Source organism: Mustela nivalis, assembly GCF_964662115.1.
Source record: "Mustela nivalis genome assembly, chromosome: 18".
Lineage (NCBI taxonomy): Eukaryota > Metazoa > Chordata > Mammalia > Carnivora > Mustelidae > Mustela > Mustela nivalis.
This window is the reverse complement of record NC_139037.1, coordinates 47,167,821-47,194,669: the sequence shown is the minus strand read 5'-3', so window position 1 is coordinate 47,194,669 and position 26,849 is coordinate 47,167,821. Positions and strand designations below refer to the sequence as shown.

Here is a 26,849-nt window from a genome sequence, read left to right as displayed (position 1 = left end):
CTGACAAATAAATAAATAAAATCTTTTAAAAAAATAAATAAAAAATAAAAGAATGTGATGGGGTGGGTTGCTCAATTATGTCTGCCTTCAGCTCAGGTCATGCTCGAGTCCTGGATCAAGCCCCATTCTGGGCTTCCTGCTCAGGAAGGAGTCTGCTTCTCTCCCTCTCCCTCTGCCCCTCCCCACTACCTGTTCTCTCTCAAATAAAATCTTAAAAAAAAAAAATGTGATGGAGAACATGTTAATAATGCAAAAAAAATTTAAAAGGGTACAGCTGTTCAGTGCATGTGAGCACACACACACTTGTTTCATTGTCCTGTCAAAGGAAAATAGCCAAAGCTCAAAGAATAAGAAAAAGATGTGTGCAGCCATTTTACCAAAGATGCAGACAGCAAATGAGCATTGGGAAAAATGCCCATCGTTAATCCTTACAGAAATACAACCAAAATAAGAGAACACTAAAAACTTATTAAAAAGGCTAAAATTGGGGCGCCTGGGTGGCTCAGTGGGTTAAGCCGCTGCCTTCGGCTCAGGTCATGATCTCGGAGTCCTGGGATCGAGTCCCGCATCGGGCTCTCTGCTCAGTGGGGAGTCTGCTTCCTCCTCTCTCGCTGCCTGCCTCTCTGCCTACTTGTGATCTCTCTCTCTCTCTCTCTCTGTCAAGTAAATAAATAAATAAATCTTTTTAAAAAAAGGCTAGAATTAAAACGATTGGCTAAACCACATATTCAGAATGTAGAGGAAATGGAACTCTCATACCTGCTTGGAAGATGCAAAAGGTGTGATCCAAAGTAAAACATTTACCTACCCTGTGACCCAGATGTCATGTTACCAACAGAAGTTCAAAGAAACATACACTCACATAAAACATGTTAAACTAGCTTTATACTCAATAGTCAAGATCTAGAAAAAACACAGATAAATGGATAAACTGGCATATGTAAAAATATTACTCAGCAAAAACCCAAAAAACCCACTACTCGTAGTATCACGGATGAATCTCAAAGTAATTGTGACACATAAAAACAACAAATACTCAACTCCAAACATTCAAAAACTTCAAAGGTACCCATCCATTATTATAAGAGAAAGTAAACCAGTGCTTTACTGGTTTACCAGTAGGGGCAGGGGAGATTATAAAAGGACATGAGATAAACATAATGTGACAGGGTTATAGTTTCAGAAATTCATAACTATGTCAAAACTTAGCAAATTGTACTGTATGTACAAATTATATGTACAAATTTAGTACATATAAACTACACCCCAATAAAGCTTTAAAAATGGCTCAAGACAGAATGTCTGTGTCCTACTCTTTTTGGAAAATAGGTTTGGCAACTCCACACTGACTCCATCTCTTTCTCATGCCTATGGGGGTATTATGTCAGTGGCAGCAAATGTAGAGAACAACGAAGAATATTTACATACACGTTCAGGAATGCTTCCTGGTCACTAGTGCCAGATGCCAGGTATACAGATCCTCCTTTATCTTTTTTTCCCTGCCTCTGTGGTAGTGGCTTTGAGGCAAACATCACTGAGAGGAAACCAAAGAACCTTTTGATTATTTTTTATTTTTTTCTGACAGTGACTTTACCTGCACAAGATAAATACGTCTGGAGGTCCTGAGATTTGCGTACACACTGATCCTACAGTCACTGTCACAGAAACTCGTCCGGATGCATTTTTAGAAGAGGCACATTCCATCCAGTTGGCTGCAGTCTCCGCTTCTTTTAAGCCAGTGTTTCTGTACCAAATATGGTTTCTCCTGCCCACTGTGGTCTTTCAACCAGTGACCTCAGCCCAATAGGTTGTGGACATCAGGGCACATGGCTGCTTGTAAAGCCAGGGTTAATAATCCCCCAACAGTGCTGACATCCCCTGTAATACCTCCTTTCAGCAAGTGAAAATTCATGCTCCTTTCAGAAGCATCTGAGGGTCTCATACCTGCCCCCTCCTGAAACAAAGTATCCAGATCACAAAGGAAAACCAGAAAGCCCTGCAGTTTTTCAGAGGTGGTGAAGCAGAATGCAAATTTGGCCAAACTGGCAAGCTATTTTCTGCCATCCTCCTCTCCCTCCTCAAGCATGGACAATTTGAGACTCAAAAAAGTTCACCCAGCAATGCTTGTTGAGCCCAAATCCGTATATAAACTACCGCACAGAGTAAGCAGAATATCCAAGATTAAAGACGACTTAAAGAATAAGGCCTTGATCATCACATAGGCCAAAGCAATGTGCAGCAGACAGTTAACGTTTGGGACTTGGAAGCTGGAAAAAGCTCATCGCAAATGTCACATGAAACTAACATGTCCCTGAAAAAGATAGTCATTCTCTGTAAGCTGCCAGCCAAACTCTTATTCCCTGGGTCATCAGTGATTCAGGTCCATGCCCAAGGTAGTTAAGGAGATGGGGAACCTGACCCTAAGGGCTCAGGTCACTCCTAATTTGTTTCAATTCATGAGAGAACAAAGGTCACCTTCCCTGAATACACTGTGGAGGTGACTGGTGCACCCTGTGCACCTGCCAGTCAGGAGAGATGAAAAGGCTTTGGTCACAAAATCTAGCAGTGAGCTAAATCTAGAAAGAGCCCTGGACAGTTTAGAAAGTGCAACCTATTTACACAAGCTTCCTACTACCTTATGGAAACTTATATGGATTATCCTACTGTGCACATTCAGCTGTCTGAGACTCAGGGCAGACAGATGGCTCCTCAGAGTTCCCTGCAGTGTTGTTATAGTGAATAGGAAATTACACCTTCCCTGCAACCTAAGGCCTTTCCCTAGTGTGAACTCTTTGATGTTGAGAGAGGGTAGATTTCCGTGTAAAAAACTTCCCACATTCACTGCACTCATAAGGCCTTTCTCCAGTATGACCTCTCCGGTGTTGACTGAATTGGGAACTATCCCTGAAGGATTTCCCACACTCACTGCACGCATAAGGCCTTTCTCCAGTGTGAACTCTCTGATGATAGCGTAGTTTGGAGCTAGAGATAAAAGATTTCCCACATTCACCACACCCGTAAGGCCTATCTCCTGCATGAACTCTCTGATGATAACGAAGGGTGGAACTGGAGGTAAATGACTTCCCACATTCACTGCACTCATAAGGCCTTTTACCTGCATGAACTCTCTGATGGTAAGAGAGGGTAGCACTACTGGTAAAAGATTTTCCACATTCACTGCACACATAAGGTCTTTCTCCTGTGTGAACCCTCTGGTGTCGAATGAGTATTGAGCTATTGGTAAAAGATTTCCCACATTCACTGCACTGATAAGGCTTTTCTCCCCTATGAACTCTATGATGATAACCAAGGCCAGATATAGATGTGAAAGATTTCCCACAAGCACTACATTCATAAGACCGTTCACTATTATGAATTCTCTGGTGTATTGACAGGGAAGATTTTTGGCTAAATGTCTTCCCACATTCACTGCACTCATAAGGCCTTTCTCCCGTGTGAGTTCTCCGGTGTTTATTGAATTGTGATCTATCCTTAAAGGATTTCCCACATTCAGTGCACTCATAAGGCCTTTCTCCACTGTGAACTCTGTGATGATAACGAAGGCTGGCACTAAAGGTAAAAGATTTCCCACACTCAGTGCACTTGTAAGGCCTTTCTCCTGTGTGAACTCTCTGATGATAACGGAGAGTGGAACTGGAGGTAAAAGATTTCCCACATTCATTGCACTCATAAGGTCTTTTACCTTCATGAACTCTTTGATGGTAACAGAGTGTGGAGCTACAGGTAAAAGACTTCCCACACTCACTGCACACATACGGTTTTTCTCCTGTGTGAACTCTCTGGTGTTGAATGAGTGTCCATCTATTGTTAAAAGATTTCCCACATTCACTACATTTGTAAGGCCTTTCTCCTGTGTGAACTCTCTGATGTAAAATGAGGTTATTTCTTCTGATAAAGGATTTCCCACATTCACTACACTCATAAGGCCTTTCTCCAGAATGAACTCTATGGTGGTAATGGAGGTCAGACCTAGAAATAAAGGATTTCCCACATTCATTGCACTCATAAGGCCTTTCTCCAGTGTGAACTCTCTGGTGATAACGGAGGGCAGAGCTAGTGGTAAAAGACCTCCCACATTCACTGCACTCATAAGGTCTTTCTCCAAGGTGACCTCGATGATGATACTGGAGAGTGGAGCTACAGGTAAAAGATTTCCCACATTTACTGCACACGTAAGGCTTTTCTCCTGTGTGAATTCTCCGGTGTCGAATGAGCGTCCACCTATTGTTAAACGATTTCCTACATTCACTACACTCATAAGGTCTTTCTCCAGTGTGAACTCTGTGGTGGTAACGCAGGCTAGAGCTAAAGGTAAAAGATTTCCCACATTCACTACACTCATATGGTCTTTCACCTGAGTGAACTCTTAGGTGTATAATGAGGTTATTTCTTCGGGTAAAGGACTTGCCACACTCACTGCACTCATAAGGCCTTTCTCCAGTGTGAACTCTGTGATGATAACGGAGAGCAGTACGAGTGATAAAAGATTTCCCACATTCACTGCACTCGTAAGGTCTTTCTCCAGAATGAACTCTCTGATGATAACGGAGATCAGACCTAGAGATAAAAGATTTCCCACATTCACTGCATTCATAAGGCCTTTCTCCTGTGTGAGATCTCTGATGATAACTGAGGGCAGAGACAGAAGTAAAAGATTTTGCACAGTCACTACACTTAAAAGGCCTTTCTCCAGTTTGAACTCCACAAGGTATCAACACAGAGCCACGGTTAAAAGATTCTGCACATTCACTGCACACATAACTGTTTTCTCCATTGTGCCATCTCTGGGGTTGAATGAGGACAGATCTGTGGCTTAAGGACTTCCCACATTTGCTGCACTTGTATTGCCTGGACCCAGTGTGAGTCTTTCCATGTTGACTGAGGGAAGAGCTCTGCCTAAGGGATTTTCCGCATTCACCAAACTCATGATGTCTTTTTCCAGTATGGTATCTCTGGTGTATGGCAAATGAAGATTTGTACCTGAATGTTTTCCCACATTCACTGCACACAAAACAGTGGTCCTGAACAAGCGCGTGTTTGGGACCGAAGGCATTCTTGCATTCTCCCCAGGTGTGATGACTTTTTCGGCTTTGTAATGTTGCCCTGCACTGGGTGATTTCCTTTGGCTTCTCCCCAGTACAAGTGGCCTCTTGCCCCAGATGCCCCGAGCCAGACCGCAAGTCCTTCTCAACCTCTCCACAGGTAAAGGGCTTTCCCAAACCACCGGATCCCCAGCTCTTGACAGCAGAGGCCCTGTCCACACGGCTTCTGAATGGTTTTGCTCCCGCGGGTTGCTCCTGCTGCTGCTGCTGCTCCAACCTCACACTGAAAGAAAATCGTTTCCCGCAGGCCCCACACCTCAACCGTTTCTGGCTGTTTTCTTTCCCCTGGAGCTCAGCCAAATGGAAAATGTCTCTCAAGACGGGACCGCACATCTCACAGGGGTGGGTCTTCCGGGAAGACAGAGCAGCCCTGGGCATCCAGGTCTGTGAAACACCTACAGAAGCGCTCTGTGCAAAGGGGGCCTCCTCATTCTCTGCTCCACAGCAGCAACCTGAAGGCAGAGAAATGCTGGTGAAATACGTGCTGGCTGTAGTGAGGGGGTGAGCCCATCACACACAGGCATCCATCTTATCTAGGCAGGAGTGTATGCCATGCTTTTTCAGACACAGCAGTTGACATTCAGTTGTAGGAGCAGTCACTGTCCATTATTTGGCCCCTAAGGTCACAGAATGGTGGAGACCTCACCAGAAGGATACAAAGACAGGGTATGAGACAAGAAAGAGAGGCAAGGACTACAACTCATTTCTCTGCCAAGTCTTTGGTGGGACCTTTGCTACTGTTGATGTGAGGCTGGGTAAAAGCATGCCTCCAAGCACATTACAATCCAACTGCAACAGATTACCTGCTGTTCAACATCAATTTAGGGTATGTGAACATCTCACAGCCAATGCTGGAATACATGAACATGAGAGAAATGGGAGAGATGTGGAGTCCAGAGAGGTAGAGATTACCCCTGTGCTGGAAGTCACAGTAGAAATAATGAGAGAAGAACAGACAAATTAGCAAAATGTCAAAATGGAAAAGAAAAGGTAGAAATGAAGCGTGGTCACTGGAAATAGCATGAAAATATGGGTGAATAAAGACAGGTTCACCATGAGGGACCTGGTGTGATGTGGACATACTCTCCAGCCACTGACCAGGACCACGCCGTTCTGAGTCCACTCTGCCTGCCGATCCTGTGATACACAAAGGATTCTTTCCTGTAAGCCTTGAGAAGCTACATGGGACATGGACAATACAAGTCCTAAGGGAGAAAGAGGACAAACGAATAGCCAGCACTGTCCCGGGCTATTCAGCACAAAAGACGGCAAGGTGAGTGATATCAGTATAATAGCAGAGGAAACCAGCCTTTGCCCTTGGCAGGCTTAAATCAGGGTGCTACAGCAACACAGGGGTGCCTGGGTGGCTCAGTTGGTTAAGATCTGCCTTTGGGGGACCTTCGGCTCAGGTCATGATCCTGGCGTCATGGGATCGAGTCTCACATCGGGCTCCTTGCTCCGCAGGGAGCCTGCTTTTCCCTCTGACTCTGCCTGCCCGTGCTCGCTTGCGCTCGCTCGCTCTCTGACAAATAAATAAATAAAGTCTTTTAAAAAAAAAAAGATCTGCCTTTGGCTCAGGTCATGATCCCAAGGTTCTGGGACTGAGCCCCACATCGGGCTCCCTGCTCAGTGCAGAACCTGTTTCTCACTCTCCTTCTGTCACTCCCCTGCTTGTGTGTATGCTCTCTGTCTCTCAAATAAATAGATAAAATCATTAGGGAAAAAAAGATACTACAGTGACATGATTGAGAACACAGAAAGAACAATGACACAGAAAGGATCACTGGGGTCACTGGCTTAGTGAAGACAGCTGGCTGTAGGCAGATAAAAAGAGTGGGGCTGTGTCAGCCAAAGGGCTGATGCCACTGCATTCCCCTACACTGCAGGGGACCTCAGCAACCTCTGCTGCGGAGAACGCCAACAAGTCCTGCTACAGCAGCAGAACATCACAGATTACTCATCAGAGGGTCCAAGTGTTTGTAGGCATGGACCCCACCGGCCTGCTCTGCAAAAGACCCCAGCAGCTTTTGCACTAAGGTAATCAATAGCTATCACCATGGGGGACTTACCACAGAATAATATACTGAGTTTTCCCCTCCACCAAAAAAGGAACTGTCGCTCCATTCCATGACCAGAGCTGCCACTCATACGAACCCCACCAATACCCTGGACCCCAGCCCGCAACTGCTCTGTGGTTGCCTATATTCCATAACCTGACTCCATGGCTGTCACCTGAGTGCCAGGTCTCAGGCATGAGAGCCATGGCCCTTGTGGGCTAGTCTGATTCTCTGATCCCAGAGACACCAAAGGAACCCATGCTCCAATCACAGGCACCATCAATGCTCAGAGTACAACTGCATCTCACACAGCAAGTCAACGCTGTTGCACGCTATTCCAAAATGGACCCTAGAACCGCTATTGTTTCATGTTTATTCACATTCTTGGAACCCAGACATGTACACACTCCACAGGTGCCTGCACATAAGACACCAATGCTACCACCACCACACACACACACTCAAGAGTGGGACTTGACATCAAGGGAACCCCCACAGCCAAAACAATCCTGTGGGAGAAAGAGATCAGAAGGTTCCAGTAGCATTCTCTACTACTGTGGACACATAAAGCCTCGGCTACTGAGGACTCCTATATTGTTTGATGACACTGATCTCAGAGAGCTGCACAGACACTAACCCTCCTGACCAGGCTGTAGTTGGAACTGCCACACCCCACCAAGCTGGTGCACTCACAACCACACATGGGTAAAGATCTTCCCCACCAAAACCTTTCTGTCAAGTCTGGAAAAAGGGATTATTCCATGAAATGTACAGACATCAATGCAAGGCTACAAAAAACAAAAAAATAAAGGAAACAGGACATCCCAAAGGAACACAGTAACTGATCAGTCACCCCCAAAAAATGGAGATCTAGGAACTGTCAAAGACTTCAAAATAATTGTTTTAAAGGAGCACAATGAGCTGCAAGAAAAAACAGGCAATTCAATGAAATAAGGAAAACAATTATAAACAATATGAGATTTTTCAACAGATAGATAAGAAAATATAAAAAAGGACCAAATAAATCATGGTATACTATACTGTACACCTGAAATAATCAGAACACTGTATGTTAATTATACTGGACAAAAGTTATGCTAAAGAATATGATGAATGAAAAGAAAAATGCAGGGGCGCCTGGGTGGCTCAGCCAGTTAAGTGTTTTGACTCTTGATCTTGGCTACAGTCATATCTCAGCGTTGTAAGACTGAGACCCGTGTCAGGCTCTGCACTTAGCCTGGAGTCTGCCTGAGATCCTCTCCCTCTCCCTCCCCCAAGTTGAATGAATGAATGAAAGGAAGAAAGGAAGGGAAAGGAAAGGAAGATGAAAAATGCAATAGAGGGCATCAGCAGCCAGCTTGATCAATCAAAATCTGAGTCGGAAACTGAAAATAGGTCTTTTTTTTTTTTTTTAAGATTTTATTTATTTATTTGACAGAGATCACAAGTAGGCAGAGAGGCAGGAGGGGCGGGGGGTGGGGGAGAGGCAGCGGTGGTGGGGGGGGAGCAGGCTCCCTGCAGAGCAGAGAGCCCTATGCGGGGCTCAATCCCAGGACCCTGGGATCATGACCTGAGCTGAAGGCAGAGGCTTAACCCACTGAGGCATCCAGGCGCAACCCCCACCTTTTTTAATAGTGCTCTGCGCATTAAAAAAAAAAAAAAAGATTTTATTTATTTGAGAGAGAGAAAGACAGGAAGAAAGCACAAGCAGGGGGAGGGGCAGAGGGAAAAGGAGAAGCAGGCTCTCCACCACTGAGCAGGGAGCCTGATGGGAGGTTCCATCCCAGGAGCCGGGGATTGTTACCTGAACAGACAATTAACCGACTGAGCCACCTAAGTGCCCCTGAAGATATGTCTTTTGAAATCACTCAGTCAAATTAGAAAAAAGATAACTAAAAAGAGTGAATAAAGAAAGTCTATGTGGATTACAGGACATCATGAAAACAGAATACTATTTGCATTACGAGGGCCCTGAAGAAGACAGGCAGGGACAGAAGTCTTATTTAAACAATAACGGACTGGGGTGCCTCAGTGGCTCAGTTGGTTAAGCGACTGCCTTTGGCTCAGGTCATAATCCTGGAGTCCGGGGATCAAGTCCAGCATCAGGCTCCCTGCTCAGCAGGGAGTCTGCTGATCCCTCTGACCCTCTCCCCTCTCATACCCTCTCTCTCACTCTCTCTCTCAAGTAAATTAAAAAAAAAAAATTAAACAATAATGGATTAAAAAATAATGGATGAAAACTTCCCAGATCTGGGGAAAGACATGGACATCTGGGTACATGATGCTTGTTAAGTCCCCAAAAAGATTCCAACCAAAGAGGACTTCACCAAAACAAATTACAGTTGACTCTTTTGAACAACAAGGGTTTGAAATGTGCAGATTCATTCATAAACAGACTTTTTCCAATAAATACAGTAAAATACTATAAACACATTTACTCTTCCTTATGATTTTAACACTTTCTCTTCCCTAGCTTACTTTAATGTAAGAATATAGCATATCTCCTCTCTCTCCGCCTGCCTCTCTGCCTATTTGTGATCTCTGTCTGCCAAATAAATAAATAAAAATCTTTTAAAAAATATATAGCATAAATATAACATACAAAACATGGGTTAACTGACTTTATGTTATTATCAAGGCTTTGGTGGAGAATAGGATATTAGTAGCTAAGTTTTGGGGATAGTCAAAAGCTATATACGGTTTTTTGGCTGCATGGTACCCCTAACGCTCTTGTTGTTCAAAGGTCAACTATATGATAAAAGTCAAAATGTAATGACAAAGAGAATTTGAAAGCTGTGAGAAAAACTCATACAGGGGAACTCCCCTCCCCTTCATAAGGATATGAGCAGTCTTCTCCACTGTAACACTGCCTACTAAGAGAAAGTGTGATGATGTGTTCTAAACGCTGCAAGAAAGAAACTGCAAACCAAAATTACTTTACCAGCAAAGCTGTCTTTCAGAAATGAAGGAGAAAAATTTTCCCAAACAGAAGCTGAGGGAGTTCATCACCACTTGGCCTACCCTAAGAAGATGCTAAACACAATTCTTCAAACTAAAATGAAAGTATGCTAATTAGTAACATGGAAATATAGAACATACTGATAAATGCAATTACACAGTCATATTCAAAATATAGGAGTTCGTCCTTATTCATTTCACTTTCCATGGTTTCAACTATGGAAAGTCAACTATGGTCCAAAAACAAAGGATCCTACTTCATTGTAACATTTTGTCAGAAGGTCAGTAGTGGTCTAATGCTAAGTCACAAAGCCCATGTCACTCACCTCACTTCATCTCAGAAAGACTGAGTATGGTATAATAAAATATTTTGAGAGAAAGAGAACACATTTACATAACTTTTATTATATTATTGATATTATTATATTTTATTATTATTATTTATCTCTTACTGTACCTAATTAATAAATTAAACTTTATCACAGGGGTGTGTGTGTGTGTGTGTGTATGAGAAAACATAACATGTATAGGTTTCGGTACTATCTGAAATTTCAGACATCTCCTAGGATTCTTGGAACATATTCCCCCATGGATAACAGGGCACTACTGTACTGTAATACTTCAACAGTGTGTTAATCACTCAACATCACTATGGAGGACGAAAGATGAGGGTATTAAAAAATAACTATCTACAATAATCTATGAATGGTTACAAAATAAAAAAGATGTGGGGTGCCTGGGTGGTATAGTCGATTAACCATCTGTCTTTGGTCTCAGAGTCCTGAGGTTGAACCCCCCCCCCCCCAAACCTTCCCTTAGACTCAACTGCTCAGCAGGGAGTCTGCTTTTCCCTCTGCCCCTCCCGGCTGTTTTTGCTCTCTCAAAAAAAATAAATAAATCTTAAAAAAAAAAAAAAAAAGATGTAAATGATGACATTTAGAAACATAAAATGTAAAGGAGGTGAGTAAAAGAGATTTGTATGCAATAGAAGTTATCAGCTTCAGGGCGCCTGGGTGGCTCAGTGGGTTAAGCCGCTGCCTTTGGCTCAGGTCATGATCTCGCGTCCTGGGATCGAGTCCCACATGGGGCTCTCTGCTCAGCAGGGAGCCTGCTTCCTCCTCTCTCTCTCTCTGCCTGCCTCTCCAACTACTTGTGATTTCTCTCTGTCAAATAAATAAATAAAATCTTTAAAAAAAAAAAAAAAGAAGTTATCAGCTTCAAATAGAATGTTTTAAGATGCTTTAAATAAGCCTCATGGTAAGCACAAAGCAAAAACCACAGTAAAAACAAAAGATAGGGGCGCCTGGGTGGCTCAGTGGGTTAAGACGCTGCCTTTGGCTCAGGTCATGATCTCAGAGTCCTGGGATCGAGTCCCGTGTCAGGCTCTCTGCTCAGCGGAGAGCCTGCTTCCCTCTCTCTCTCTGCCTGCCTCTCCATCTACTTGTGATTTCTCTCTGTCAAATAAATAAATAAATAAATAAATAAATAAAATCTAAAAAAAAAAAAAAAAACAAAACAAAAGATAAACAAATGAATGCATAAAACCACGGGAAATCCTCAGATCACAAGGGAAGACTGCAAGAGAGAAAGAAAGGTGCTACAAAACACTCAGACAATAATTAACAAGAGGGCAGAAGAGATCCAATGGCTGAATTCAAAACAAAACAAAAGGCTGAAAGTGAAGGAACTGAAAAAGATACTCCAGACAAATGGAAAACAAACAGAATATGGGTAGCTATACTTAAGAGGTGATACAACAGACTTTAAGTTAACAACCATCATAAGAGACAAAAAAGGTCATTATATAATGATAAATGAATGAATTCACCAAGAAGATGTAAAAATTGTAGGTATGTATGCATCACACATCAGAGCATCTAAGTATTAAGCAAACTCAACTAGATCTGAAGGCAGAAAAGACAGCAACAGAATATTACTATCAATATCCCCCTTTCAACAATGGGTAGATATCCAGACAGAAGATATTAACCAAGGATATATCTGAATTGAACATTCTGGTCCAAATGGATCAAACAGACATATATAGAACGTTTTATCCTACTATAGCAGCATATACATTCTCAAGAGCACACAGAATATTCTCTGGGATAAATCCTATGTTATGTGAAACAAAACTTAACAAATTTCAGAAGACTGAAATTCTATCAAGTACCTTTTCCTAACACAATGAATAAAACCAAAAATTGGTAACATAGGAGGGGGTTCCTGACAAGCTTAGTCAGTGGAGCCTGTGACTCTTGGTCTCAGGGCTGTGAGTTCGACCCCCTCACTGGGTATGAAGACTACTTAGAATGTAAGATTTCCTTTTTTTAAAAAACGATTTTATTTATTCATTTGACAGAATCATAAGTAAGCAGAGAGGCAGGCAGAGGGGAGGAGGGAAGCCACACAGAGAGCGCGATGCCGGGCTCGATCTCTGGAACCTGGGATCATGACCTGAGCCAAAGGCAGAGGCTTTAACCCACTGCCAGACGCCCCAAGATTTCTTTTTTTTTTTTTTTTTAAATAAAATCTTGAAAAAAAAAAAATCATGAGGAAGCTTAATAATTCAAATATGTGGACATTAAGCAGCACATGCCTATCCAATCAACTGGCCAAAGGAAAAATCAAAAGCAAAATTAAAAAATATGTTGAGAAAAACAAAAGTGGAACAAAACATATGGAATGTGAAAAAGCAGTTCTAAGAGAAAAGTTCAGAGAAATAACTGTGAGCACTAAAAGGATAAATAAAGAACTCCAATAAACAGCCTAACTTCACACCTTAAGGAACTAGAAAAAGAACAAAGTAAGACCATAGTCAGTGAAACAGAGGAAAACACAAAAATCAGAACAGAAATAAAACAGAAACTAGAAAAATAAAAAGAGCTGTTTTTCTGAAAAGATAAAACTGAAAAACCTTTAGCTAGACTAGCTTAAAGGCAAGACTCAAATAAATTAATTCAGAAATAAAAGAGGAGAAATTACTAGTGATAGCAAACACATAGAGTCATAAAAGAATACTATGAACTATTACACAGTAACAAATTAGATAAGCTAGAATAAATTCCCTGAAACACAACCAACCAATGCTGAGTACTTTAAGATATATATATATCTTATAGTACTCATATATATATATATATATATATATATATATATATATATATGTATATATTTATATTTATTTGACAGAGCAGGAGAGCACAGGCACGGGGGAGCGGCAGAGGGAGAGGGAGAAGCAGGCCCCCTGCTCAGCAGGGAACCCGATGCAGAGCTCCATCCCAGGACCCTGGGATCACAACCTGAGCCAAAGGCGGACGCTTAACAGACTGAGCCACCTGGGCGACCCCAAACACAGAATTGTAATAGAAAATCCAAATACACAAAGAAATAGAATCAGTAATCAAAATCTCCCAACAAAGAAAAGGTCATGACCAGATAGACTCAGTGATGATTTCTATCCACATTTTAAGGATTAAACTCTCAAGCTCTTCCAAAAATCTGAAAGGGAAGAAACATTTTCAAACTCATTTTACAAGGCTAATATTAGGACAGCAAAGCCACAGAAGGGCATTATAAGGAAACACAATTACAGGTCAACATCCCTAATGAACATAGATGTAAAAAAGCTCAACAAAGGGGCGCCTGGGTGGCTCAGTGGGTTAAGCCGCTGCCTTCGGCTCAGGTCATGCTCAAGTCCTGAGTCAGGCTCTCTGCTCAGCAGGGAGCCTGCTTCCTCCTCTCTCTCTGCCTGCTTGTGATCTCTCTGTGTCAAATAAATAAATAAATAAATAACCTTTTAAAAAAAAAAAAAGCTCAACAAAGTACCAGCAAACCAAGGTGCCTGGGTGGCTTACCAACAAAAGAAATTGAAGACACAAATAAATGGAAAGCTATCCCATATTTATGGGCTGAAAGAATTATTATTAAAATGCTTCTACTACGTAAAGCAACCTAAAACTCAATGCAGTATCTACCAAAATTCCAGTGGCATTTTTACCAGAAACAAACAAACAAAAAAATCCTAAAATTTGCACCACAAATGACCTCAAATAGCCAATGAAATCTTTTTTCTTTTCTTTTTTTTTTTTTAAAGATTTTATTTATTTATTTGACAGGCAGAGATCACAAGTAGGCAGAGAGGAAGGCAGAGAGAGAGGAGGAAGCAGGCTCCCTGCTGAGCAGAGAGCCCGATGCGGGGCTTGATCCCAGGACCCTGGGATCATGACCTGAGCCGAAGGCAGAGGCTTTAACCCGCTGAGCCACCCAGGCGCCCCAGCCAATGAAATCTTGATCACGAATATCAAAATTAGAGGTTCCAGACTTTGTGATTTCAAACTGTACTACAAAACAGACATCCATACTCATGAAATGAGACAGAAAGCCCAGAAGTAAACAAACCCACACATATATATATTCAACTATTCTTGGACAAGGGTGCCAAGAACACACATGGAAAAAGGACAGTCTCTTCAATAAGTGGTGCTGGGACGGGCACCTGGGTGGCTCAGGTCATGGTCCCAGGGTCCTGGGATACAGCCCTGCATCGGGCTCTCTGCTCAGTGCAGAGCCTGCTTCCCCCTCTCTCTCTGCCTGCCTCTCTACCTACTTGTGATCTCTGTCAAATAAATAAATAAAATCTTTAAAAATTTTTTTAAAATAAAAAACAAGTGGTGCTGGGAAAACTGGACATGTACATGCCAAACAAAACAAAGAAACTGGGACCCTACCTTACACCACTCACAAAAATTACCTCAAATGTATTAAAGACTTCAGTGTACACACAATAATGTGAAACTTCTTGGAGGAAAAAAACAGAGAAAGAACTCCTTGACACTGGTCTTAATACTGAGTTTTCAGATAGGAAACAAAAAGCACATTCAACAAAGACAAAAATAAAGTCAAATTACATCAAAAACATTAAGTCGGGGCGCCTGGGTGGCTCAGTGGGTTAAACCTCTGCCTTTGGCCCAGGTCATGATCTCAGGGTCCTGGGATCGAGCCCTGCATTGGGCTCTCTGCTTGGTGGGGAGCCTGCTTCCCCCTCTCTCCCTGCCTGCCTCTTGGCCTCCTTGTGCTCTCTCTCTCTGTCAAATAAATAAAATCTTAAAAAAAAAAAAAAAAACCATAAAGTCAAATCAAGCTGCATCAAACTAAAAATCTTCTGCATAGCAAAGGAAACAATCAACAATATATAAAGGGGGAAAATATTTGCAAGCACTTTACCACATAATGGTTAACATTTAAAATATATAAAGTACTCACATAATTCAGTAACACAAAAACAATCAGATTAATATATACGCAAAGAGCCTGAATAGACATTAAAGAAAATCTACAAATAGCTAAAAGGTATATGAAAAGATGCTCTTCCCCACTCATCAGGAAAATGCAAACTGAAACCACACTGATGTATCATCTAAGAACACTTGGTAAGACTGTTCCCTTCAAAAAGACCAGAAGGGCACCTGGGTGGCTCAGTGGGCTAAAGCTCTGCCTTTGGCTCAGGTAATGATCCCAGGGTCCTGGGATCGAGCCCCTGCTTCTGCCCTCTCTCTCTGCCTGTCTCTCTGCCTACTTGTGATCTCTGTCAGATAAATAAATTTTAAAAAATTAAAGAGCAGTGGGGCGCCTGGGTGGCTCAGTGGGTTAAGCCACTGCCTTCGGCTCAGGTCATGATCTCAGGGTCCTGGGATTGAGTCCCGCATGGGGCTCTCTGCTCAGCAGGGAGCCTGCTTCCTCCTCTCTCTCTCTCTGCCTGCCTCTCCAACTACTTGTGATTTCTGTCAAATAAATAAATAAAATCTTAAAAAAAAAAAAATTAAAGAGCAGAGACAAGTATTGGTGAGAGTGAAGGTAGAAGGAACCCTTGTACACTGTGGTTGGAATAATTAGGGGGGAAAAAAGCCAAAATCATAGAGAGTGTAGGCATATTTATTTATTTTTTAGTTTTACAACAATTTTGCTTTATGATGCTTCACAATACTGTGTTTCTTACAAAGTGAAGGTGTGGCAAGGCTGCAACAAGCAAGTCTATCAGCAACATCTTATTTTTTTTTTAAGATTTTATTTATTTATTTGACAGAGAGAGATCACAAATAGGCAGAGAGGCAGGCAGAGGGAGAGGGGGAAGCAGGCTTCCTGCTTAGCGAAGAGCCCGATGTGGGGCTCAATCCTAGGACACTGGGATCATGACCTGAGCTGAGCAAATGCTGTTGGAAAGATGGTGCCAGGGCGCCTAGGTTGCTCAGTGGGTTAAGCATTTGCTCACTTCATGTCTGTATCAAATTTGGTAATTCTTGCAATATTTCAAATATTTCCAGAAGAGACCTTTATTACTATTGTAATTGTTCTGGAGGCCACGAACCACACCCATATAACATTTAACATTATCAAAAAATGGTAAATGGGGCGCCTGGGTGGCTCAGTGGGTTGAGCCTCTGCCTTTGGCTCGGGTCATTGTCTCAGGGTCCTGGGGTCAAACCTCGTATCCCGCTCTCTGCTCGGCCGGGAGCCTGCTTCCCTTTCCCTCTCTCTCTGCCTGCCTCTCTGCCTGCTTGTGATCTCTGCCTGTCAAATAAATAAAATCTTTAAAATTATTTGTTTATTTGACAGAGAGCTAGAGACAGAGCACAAGTAAGCAGAGCGGCAGGGAGAGGGGGAGAGAGAGAAGCAGGCTCTCCGCTGAGCAGGGAGCCCGATGTGGGGCTCGATTCCAGGACCCTGGAATCATGACCCGGGCTGAAGGTAGCCACTTAACCAACTGAGCCAGCAGGACACCCCAAAATAAAATCTTTAAAAAAAAAAAAAAAAAAAAAAAGGTAAATGTTGTGTCTCTTCTTTCTTTTTTTTTTCTTTCTTTCTTTATTTTTTTAAAAATATTTTATGTATTTATTTGACAGAGAGAAATCACAAGTAGATGGAGAGGCAGGCAGAGAGAGAGAGAGGGAAGCAGGCTCCCTGCTGAGCAGAGAGCCCGATGCGGGACTCGATCCCAGGACCCTGAGATCATGACCTGAGCCAAAGGCAGCGGCTTAACCCACTGAGCCACCCAGGCGCCCCTCTTTTTTTTTTTCTTTTTAAATATTTTATTTATTTGGGGCACCTGGCTCAGTGGGTTAAAGCCTCTGCTTCCAGCTCAGGTCATGATCCCAGGGTCCTGGGATAGAGCACTGCATCGGGCTCTCTGCTCAGTGGGGAGCCTGCTTCCTCCTCTTTTCTCTGCCTGCCTCTGCCTACTTGTGAGCTCTCTCTCTCTCTCTCTCTCTGTCAAATAAATAAATAAATAAGTCTTAAAAAAAAAAAAAAGTTCCAGTGGTCTGCAAAGATCAAAGCAGCCCCAACACTCCCTTAAGCCAAAACCTAATCCAGAGCAGGGCCTGTCTCCACTTCTAGAAAGGCTGAGAGAGGTAAGGAGTCGGCAGATGACCAGCTGAAAGTCAGCAGAGGCTGGGTCCTGAGGCTGAGGAAAGCAGCCATCTCTACACCATCACAGCACAATGGACAAAGTGCTGACGCAGAAGCTGCAGCAATTGATCCAGAAGATCGAGCTCAGAGCATACCACAGATTTCCAAGGCAGACAAAACAGCCTGTGATGGGAAGACGCCCTGCATCTAGCGCTTTCAGAGCTAGAGAGGTCGAGCCTGGCTTCAAAGGACAGGCCAACACTCTTGGCGGGGGCTAGCGTTCCTATATCATTCTGGACGTCCTAGGACCCTTACCAATTAGGCTGAATCTATTCAGCCTGGAGGACAGCACCCTGTTTATTGCATGGTTTACTATTTTTTTTTTTTTTTTGACATAGAGAGAGAGAGAACACAAGTAGGCAGAGAGGCAGGCAGAGAAAGAGAGAGGAGGAAGCAGGCTTCCTGCTGAGCAGAGAGCCTAATGCGGGGCTCGATCCCAGGACCCTGAGATCATGACCTGAGCCGAAGGCAGAGGCTTAACCCACTAAGCCACCCAGGCGCCCCCTTTTTTTTTCTGCATGGTTTACTCTTTTTTTTTTTTTTTTTAAAGATTTTATGTATTTATTTGACAGACAGAGATCACGAGTAGGCAGAGAGGCAGGCAGAGAGAAAGAGGAGGAATCAGGCTCCCCGCTGAGCAGAGAGCCCGATGCGGGACTCGATCCCAAGATCCTGAGATCATGACCTGAGCAGAAGGCATCGGCTTAACCCACTGAGCCACACAGGCGCCCCATGGTTTACTATTTTAAGCACGCTGCTGAGATGGACTGCTCAGAAAAAAAGATTTCTTTCAAAATATTACTGCTCATTGACAAAGCACCTGGTCACTCGAGAACTCTGATGGCAATTTACAACATTAACGTTTTCATGCCTGCTAACACAACATCCATTCTGTAGCCCACGTAACCCGAGTAATTTTGACTTTTTTAAAGATTTATTTATTTGAGAGAAAGAGAGAGAGAAAGAGTGCACATGCACACACAAGCAGTTGGAGTAGAGGGAGAGGAGCTCGATCCCACAACCCCAACATCATGACCTGAGCCTAAACCAAGAGTCAGACACTTAACCAACTGCACCATCCAGGCACCCCAATTTTGACTTTCAGGTCTTATTATTTAAGAAATACAATTTGTTCGGGTGCCTAGGTGGCTCAGTGGGTTAAAGCGTCTGCCTGTGACTCAGGTCATGATCCCAGAGTCCTGGGATCGAGCCCCACATTGGGCTCTCTGCTCAGCAGGGAGCCTGCTTCCCTTCCTCTCTGCCTACCTGTGATCTCTGTCAAATAGATAAATAAAATCTTTAAAATAAATAAATAAATAAAAACTTCAAAAAAGAAAGAAATACAATTTGTTGAGAACAAGCCTTGCATCAGGCTCCACACATAGCCTCTCCCTCTGCTCAGCCTCTCCTTCTGCTCTCCACACCCCCTACATGCACATGTGCTCTCCCTCTCTCTCAAATAAATAAATCTTTTTTTTTTAAAGATTTATTTATTTATTTGACAGAGAGAGATCACAAGCAGGCAGAGAGAGAGAGAAGGAAGCAGGCTCCTGGCTGAGCAGAGAGCCCGATGAGGGGCTCAATTCCAGGACTCTGGGATCATGACCTGAGCCAAAAGCAGCGGCTTAACCCACTGAGCTACCCAGGCGCCCCTCAAATAAATAAATCTTAACAACAATGAAAAAAGACAAAGAAAGAAACAAACAAACAATGTATAAGGCAAGGGGTATCATAGTGGTTTTTCTGATGGATCTGGTTAAAGTAAATCGAAACCTGGAAAGGATGCATCATTCCAGCTGCCATTCATGGGTGGCAGAGGTCAAAGTATCCACAGGAGTTTGGAAGTTGATGTCAACCCTCATGGATGACTTTGAAGGGCTCAAGACATCCCTAGAGAAATAACTGCAGATGTGATAGAAATAGCAAGAGAACTAGAATTGGAAGTGGAGCCTGCAGGCATCTGAAGAAGGCTGAACATCCAACTCTTGATTTCAGCTTAGATAATGGTCTCAGGGACCTGGGGTGAGCCCTGCACTGAGCAAGGAGTCTGTTTGTCCCTCTTCCTCCATTCCTCCTCCCACTTTTTTTCTCGCTCTCCCCAGATAAATAAAATCTTAAAAAAAAAAAAAAAAAAAAAAAGAAAAGGGCCACCTGGGTGGTTCAGTGGGCTAAGCCTGTACCTTTGGCTCAGGCCATGGTCTCAGGGTCCTGGGATAGAACCCTGCATTGGCCTCTCTGCTCAGCAGGAAGCCTGCTTCCCCCTCTCCCTCTGCCTGCCTCTCTGCCTACTTGTCATCTCTGTCAAATAAATAAATAATTTTTTTTAAAAAATGGAGCCTGATGATATGATTGAATTGCAACAAGTTCATGATAAGATTTTAATGGATATGGGGTGCCTGGGTGGCTCAGTGGGTTAAGCCGCTGCCTTCGGCTGAGGTCATGATCTCAGGGTCCTGGGATCGAGCCCCACATCGGGCTTCTCTGCTCTGCGGGGAGCCTGCTTCCTCCTCTCTGCCTGCCTCTCTGCCTACTTGTGATCTCTGTCTGTCAAATAAATAAATAAAATCTTTAAAAAAAAAGATTTTAATGGATATAAGACTGATGAATCACACACCTGTACCCCTAAAACAAATACATTATATGTAATTAATGGAATTTAAATTTTAAAAAAATTTTTTGAATGGATAAGAAGTCGCTTTGTATGGATGAGCAAGGAAAGTTTATTCAGATGGAATCTAAAATTTAAAAACATGTTTAAAAAACACTACTTATACTGGAGTTAAAATTTTTTAGAAATTCAAAAAGATGCAATCTACTACTCCTAGTGAAAATGCTATGAAGACTGTGGAAATGACAACAAAGAATTTAGACTATTACATAAACTTCACTGATAAAGGAGCAACAGGGTGTGAGAGGACTGACTACAATTCTGAAAGAAGTTCTACTGTGCGTAAAACGCCATAGAACAGCATCGACTGCTACAGAGAAATCACTCAGGAAAGGAAGAGTCAATCAATGCAGCAAGTTTCACTGTTGTCTTGCTTTAAGCAACTGCCACAGCTGCCCTAACCTTGCAGGCTGCCGTCCTGACCAGTCAGCAGCTATCGATATCAAGGTAAGACCCTTCAGGAGCAAAGAAGATACTTCCTGGAATTTCAGATGACGGTAGCATTTTTCAGCAGTAAAAATTTCTTTTTAAAAGGATTTTATTTATTTATTTGACAGAGAGAGACACAGTGAGAGAGGAAACACAAGCCAGGGGAGTGGGAGAGAGAGAAGCAGGCTTTCCGAGAAGCAGAGAGCCCAACACGGGGCTCAATCCCAGGAACCTGGGATTATGACCTGAGCTGAAGGCAGATACTTAACGGTCTGAGCCAGGTGCTCCAGCAGTAAAATATTTTTAAATGTACATTTCTTTTTCTAGATGTAATGCTCTGGGACACACTTAGTAAACTATAGTACAAGCAGGAACACTGGGTGGTTCAGTCAGTTAAGAGTCCGACTCTTGGGGCGCCTGGGTGGCTCAGTTGTTAAGCATCTGCCTTCGGCTCAGGCCATGATCCCCAGGTCCTGGGAATGAGCTCAGCAATGGGCTCCCTGCTCAGTGGGGAGTCTGTTTCTCCCTCCCCCGCCCTGCTGCTCATGCGCTCTCTCTGAAATAAATAAATATTTTAAAAATTTAAAAAATAAGATTGAAAAGTTATGAAGATGTAACCTACAGCATGATGGTTGCAGTTAATGATCCTGTATACGTGAAATCTACTAAGAGTAAATTTAAGCATTTCTACAAAAAAAATAATGTAATTTTACAAGGTGGTGATATTTAATGAACTTCAAGTTGTGGAAATTATATTATAATGTATGCATGTAACAAATCATCACACTGTGCACTTAATTTTTTTAATATGTATATTTTTAAATATTTTACATAATTATTTGATAGAGAGAGAGCACAAGTGGAGGATGAAAGAGGGACAAGCCGACTCCATAGTGTGTGAAGCCAGACTTGGGGCTTAAATTTCAAAACCCTGAGATCAGACCTGAGCCGAAACCAAAAGTCGGATGCTCAACTGACTGAGCCACCCAGGCACCCCCTGTGCACTTTTATATAATTTTCTATCTCCAGAAAGCTGGGGATGTGTGTGTGTGGAGAAAATGCACCTAAACTACAAACCTTGCAGGAATTGTGTTGAAAAGCAGCCTGTGGTTCAGGTAAGTAGTGACTATGACAATGCATGCAAAGCTGACATAAGCAACACAAGGAATTGTCAGCTAAGAGAAAAGATCCAAAACTGGAAAACAGATTCTGGCTCAGTCAGTAGAGCACACAATTCTTGACATGTGGGTTACAAGTTCAAGCCCTGAGGGTACAGAGCTTACTTTAAAAACAAACAAACAAACAAATGCTAGGATACAGAAGTGACATGGATCTGTGCACAATGACCAAAACAAAGGCCAAGCATGGCGGAATCCATGAAGCTCACTAAAGATCTACTAACCTTGAACCCTTTCTAAGAGGGTTCAGTATAGCAGGTGTTGAGGCTGTGGGGGAGAAAAGACAGCAGTGCAAATAAACCAGCCCTATCAACACAGCAATTATCCAGAAAGCTGAGAAGCAAGCAATGCCCACGGTCCACATGTGAGAGACACTGCAAGATGGTGGGCGGGGAAGGAACAGAGCCTACTTCAGGCCACTGGGGAGGGGGAGGGCCTTACCCAGTGAGGATACAAGTGTAAAGTTCTCCAGCATCACATCGTGGTACACGCATCTCTGAGCCTCATCAAGAAGCCTCCACTCCTCCCAGGAGAAGTACACAGCAATGTCCTCAAAGGTCACACTATCCTGTTATGATGGGGACAGATGAAACCATGAACATCCTGAGGTCCCACAGTCCATCTCACCACACATGTATCCCACACTCACCCTCTTTCAGAGCTTCAGAAACACCAGGCCTAGGTGCCACTAACGCCCACCCTATCTTCGGCTTCTCTTTATTCAGTGCGTTCTGCCCTCAGCGACATCAGGCAGAAGGAACAGAGATGTCATCCAAATTCCTCCTGGCGTGGAGGGTCCCTACTGTCCATTCCCCCAGGGTCTCTATTTTGAGACTCCCAAGACACAATGAAATGCGGGCTCATGCTCTGCCCTTCGGCTCCAACACAGTGAGGCCCTTGGCTCACACTTCCTCTTGTTGTGCACATTGTTCTGTTAACTGTACCTCTCTCACATCTTCAGTCCCCTCAGCTGCACTCCCATAGCTCTACTTTGGCCAAAGCCCTGGATTCTGCTTTGAAGGGCTCCTCTGTACCTCCAATCCTTGCTTTGATACTAGCCAGAGGTACATACAAATTACAAATGCCCATGGCCCACTTCCACTTCTGGGATGCACGTGCTGTCCCCTCAGCAGTCCCAAATCCCGACCCTCCACTCAACCTGCCCTAAAACCCCAGTCCTTAGAGTCTCCCTCCCTTAGAGTCTCCCTTAGGCGTAACGCCTCTTACAAATGACTACATTTACCCCAGATCTTATCTACCAAGACCAAAACGCCCCAGACCCCATCAAAACTCACAAGGGACGCCTGGGTGGCTCAGTTGGTTAAGCGGCTGCCTTCGACTCAGGTCATGATCCCAGCATCCTGGGATCGAGTCCCATATCAGGCTCCTTGCTCGGCAGGGAGCCTGCTTCTCCCTCTGCCTCTGCCTGCCTCTCTGTCTGCCTGTGCTCGCTTGCTCTCTCTCCCTCTATCCCTGACAAATAAATAAATAAAATCTTTAAAAAAAAAAAAACTCACAACAAAATTCTGGTAAATCCATACAGTAGTGAATTAGCAGGAGCCCTACCCTCGGTTTCATCTTCCTTCAATTACTCTCTTGCCTCTGAAGCCATCTTGCACCTGCACATCCCATGGAAGCTTTAGCCACCTACCAGATCATCCTCTCTCCCTCACCATTGGCACCATCACTTCTCTCCCTCCTCTGGGTTCATCATTCTTAGCATGCACCCTAGTCTTTCCAACCTGAAAACAGCATTACCACTATAACCTACACTGCACTTTCTAAATGTGACCCACAATCCCATCCTGGTCCTCACAATAGCCACCACTTTTTAAAGTCTGCCCCAGACCTATCCACCATCAAGACTGAACACCGTAGGGGTGCCTGGGTGGCTCAGTGGGTTAAAGCCTCTGCCTTCGGCCCAGGTAATGATCCCAGGGTCCTAGGATCGAGCCCCGCATCGGGCTCTCTGCTCAGCGGGGAGCCTGCTTCCTCCTCTCTCTCCGCCTGCTTCTCTGCCTACTTATGATCTCTGTCTGTCAAATAAATAAATAAAACCTTAAAAAAAAAAAAAACTGAACACCGTAGACACCACCAAAGCTCACCATAAAATTCCAGTGAATGGGGCGCCTGGGTGGCTCAGTGGTTTGGGCTGCTGCCTTCGGCTCAGGTCATGATCTCAGGGTCCTGGGATCAAGCCCCGCATCAGGCTCTCTGCTCCGCAGGAAGCCTGCTTCCCTCTCTCTCGCTCTCTCTCTGCCTGCCTCTCTGCCTACTTGTGATCTCTGTCTGTCAAATAAATAAATAAAATCTTAAAAAAAAAAAAAAATTCCAGTGAAACTTCAGTAGTGAATAAGCAGGAGCCTGGCTTCAGTGTCATCTTGTCTCAGTTACTCCCCTGCCTCCACAGCCATCTCATGTCCACTCACCCCATGGAAGCCTTGATCACCTACCAGACCATTCTCTCTCTCCCATATGGTTACCATGATCACTTCCCTCCTTCATCAGCAACACTGATCAGGTGTACAGCAAGACACTTACTGCTCATCTTGCACCCTCCTCTAGCTGACCAGCCAAGGCATTGTCATGATGACCCACATTCCTCAATCTAAATGCAACCCCCAGCTCCACCTGGTCCACATAACAGTCACCACTTTTGGATGTCTTCACCCAAACCTCCTTCCAAGATGCCCAGACCTGTGAGTCCAGATATGCATTTGCTATCTCCACTCACAATTCTCTGAAACATCTCAGACTCTTAAGAGGACCAAACAAAACTCCTCATAGTCCCAGAGAAAATTAACCTACCATCAATTACCCCTCCCAGTTGATGGAACTTCCATCCCTTCAGCTTCGAGGACCCAAATCCCTGGGGTCATCCTGGACTCTTCCCTTTCTCTCCTCTGAACTACAACATCAAAATATCTACCCCTCTTAAAAAAAAAAATGCACAGGGAGTCCACCTCTATGGCCACCACTCTGGTTCATCAATCTGGATTACAGCAGCTGCCTCCTCCTGGGCTCCCTGCCTCTTCCCTTACCTCCACAGTCTGTTATCCATTCCGTAATGGATAATGGACCCCATTAAGACTTAGATAAGACCACCACCCCCCTGATCCAAACCTCCTCTCATGACCTACCTAAAAGATGCCCAAATTCTCAACAGCCACATTAGAGACCTGATTCTTGACCCTCAGCTCTTTGATCCCAGCAGGGAGAATGAAAACAGGTTCAAGCATTTGCACACCTATTTATATTGGCTGACAACAACAGGAACACATGCACATACTCCTTGGCCTGCACTCAGGACCCTGGGCTTGGGGTATGCTCAGGGTGCCACACCTAGCAGCTGGAAAAATAGGAAGGGAAGAGCCTCAAGACACCACAGTCCTGGACACCATACTGGCGATGTCAAGACCAGTAAGGGACTTAGGCAACCTCTCTTGACTTGTATAGGTTCTTAAGTGCTTTCACATCCTTCACAGCTTGCGACTGAGGGGAGGACACCAGGGCTGGGCTCCACGACACGAGGCCTCCCCTGCATCTCGTCCAGCCCTGGAACCAGTGACCTCGGGCTAACTAATCTCTGTGCCTCAGTCCTCAATGCTCCTCCCACCAGCTCTGCGACCTCCGACAAGAACTCCACTCTCAGGGCTGCCTCGTCATCACCCCCATTCCAGCCGGTGCTCCCTTGCGCAGCTTCTGGAAAGCCGCTAACACCCTAACACAGACTGCATCCCTCTTCTGCTCATGACCCTCCAGGGCCCTAGGAGCGAAGGTACCGCACCGCGGCACGCCAGTCCAGGGGTCTTCGCCTCACGCTCTCCATCCCCTCGTCCCCTGAGGGCAGAATCCTCCTGCCTCAGGCCCCCTGAAGCCCCCGCCCCAGCCGGCCCCTCAGCCCGGAGCCCGCTCCCGCACGCAGCCCGCCGGCGCTCACACACGCGCCCCCGCCCACCGGGCCCTGGGCCGCAGGGCCGCGAGCAGGCGCCCCGCGCTCGGGCCTTTGGAGTCTCGGTTGGGGAGGGCCCGGGGGACGAGCGCTTACCTGAGCCGGGTCCCTGAGCGCGACCGCCGCCATCGGACTCTATGGGCGGAGTGGACACGTGGACCGGCGGTCCCCCTCCCGGCCCCCGCGAGGGGCAGTCCGGGCGGTGTCGCCAGCCGCGGACCCGCCTCTCTGCCGTGGGGGCAACGACTTCTGCGCCTTGACAGTTCCGTCACTTCGGTCCCGCCCCGGCACGCCCGAGAGCAGCAAAATGGCCGCCACAAGGAGGAGGCCGGAAGTCCCGCCCCCATGAGGCGTATTCCCGCGGAAGTTCTTCCACTGGCTGAACTCCGCGCAGGACTTTCTGGGTACTGTAGTTGGAGCCCCCCAGCGGCCAAAGCAAGGGTTTTTCTCCTGCCTGACCAATCACAGCTTTGGCCGTGCGGCCTCTTGAGGGATGCTGCACGCCTAGGGGCGAGGGGAGGGGATTTGCGCTTTGTGAACTGCAGTGAAAAGGCTTCACTTCATATCTGTAAGTCAGCCTGCTCCCAGAGGCTAATACTGTTACTGAAATGCTCTGAAATCCACGGATCTGAATGGCCCTATCATTCCACAGAGTCATTCGGACATAAAATGGTCCACAGAGGAATTTTGTTATTCCTCTGAAAGGCATGTAAATTGATGCATTTGTCAGTTTTGTGCGTTCTCTTATGATTGGCCAGGCACAAGGGGAAAACTTTACACGGAGGCCCTGACTGGGAATAAAGAAGATGTTAGGCCGCCCTTAAGCTGGTGAACAAGCAGGATCTCTGACTCTGGCTCCCACAGAAAATCTGTGCCTTGCCTGTAGCATTAGTGATTGTGTCCTGCCCATTTTTATCCCTATATTTCTCACTCGATATTCTAAAGTACACTTGGTGAGGGAACAGAAGGCAAACTATGGACGAGTCAGAAGCTGACACCCCCCTTCCCATGAGATAT

The 26,849-nt window shown here is 44.6% G+C and overlaps 1 protein-coding gene across 2 annotated transcripts in view; it reads right to left on the bottom strand.

Annotated features, from left to right (window-relative positions):
* LOC309852575 (uncharacterized protein) overlaps nucleotides 1-26,849 on the bottom strand; it is a 78,967-nt gene extending 52,118 nt beyond the window's left edge. The window contains exons 1-3 of one of the 2 annotated variants that reach the window (XM_082709441.1): nucleotides 25,929-26,849; nucleotides 22,322-22,448; nucleotides 864-5,575 (exon numbers count right to left, since the gene is read on the bottom strand). In XM_082709441.1, coding sequence (XP_082565567.1) covers nucleotides 2,766-5,575; nucleotides 22,322-22,448; nucleotides 25,929-25,961 — 2,970 coding nt within the window. In that variant the 5' untranslated portion in view covers nucleotides 25,962-26,849 and the 3' untranslated portion in view covers nucleotides 864-2,765. Of the gene's footprint in view, nucleotides 1-863; nucleotides 5,576-22,321; nucleotides 22,449-25,928 lie in introns of those variants that run through there. The other variant, XM_082709452.1, reaches the window with a different exon arrangement.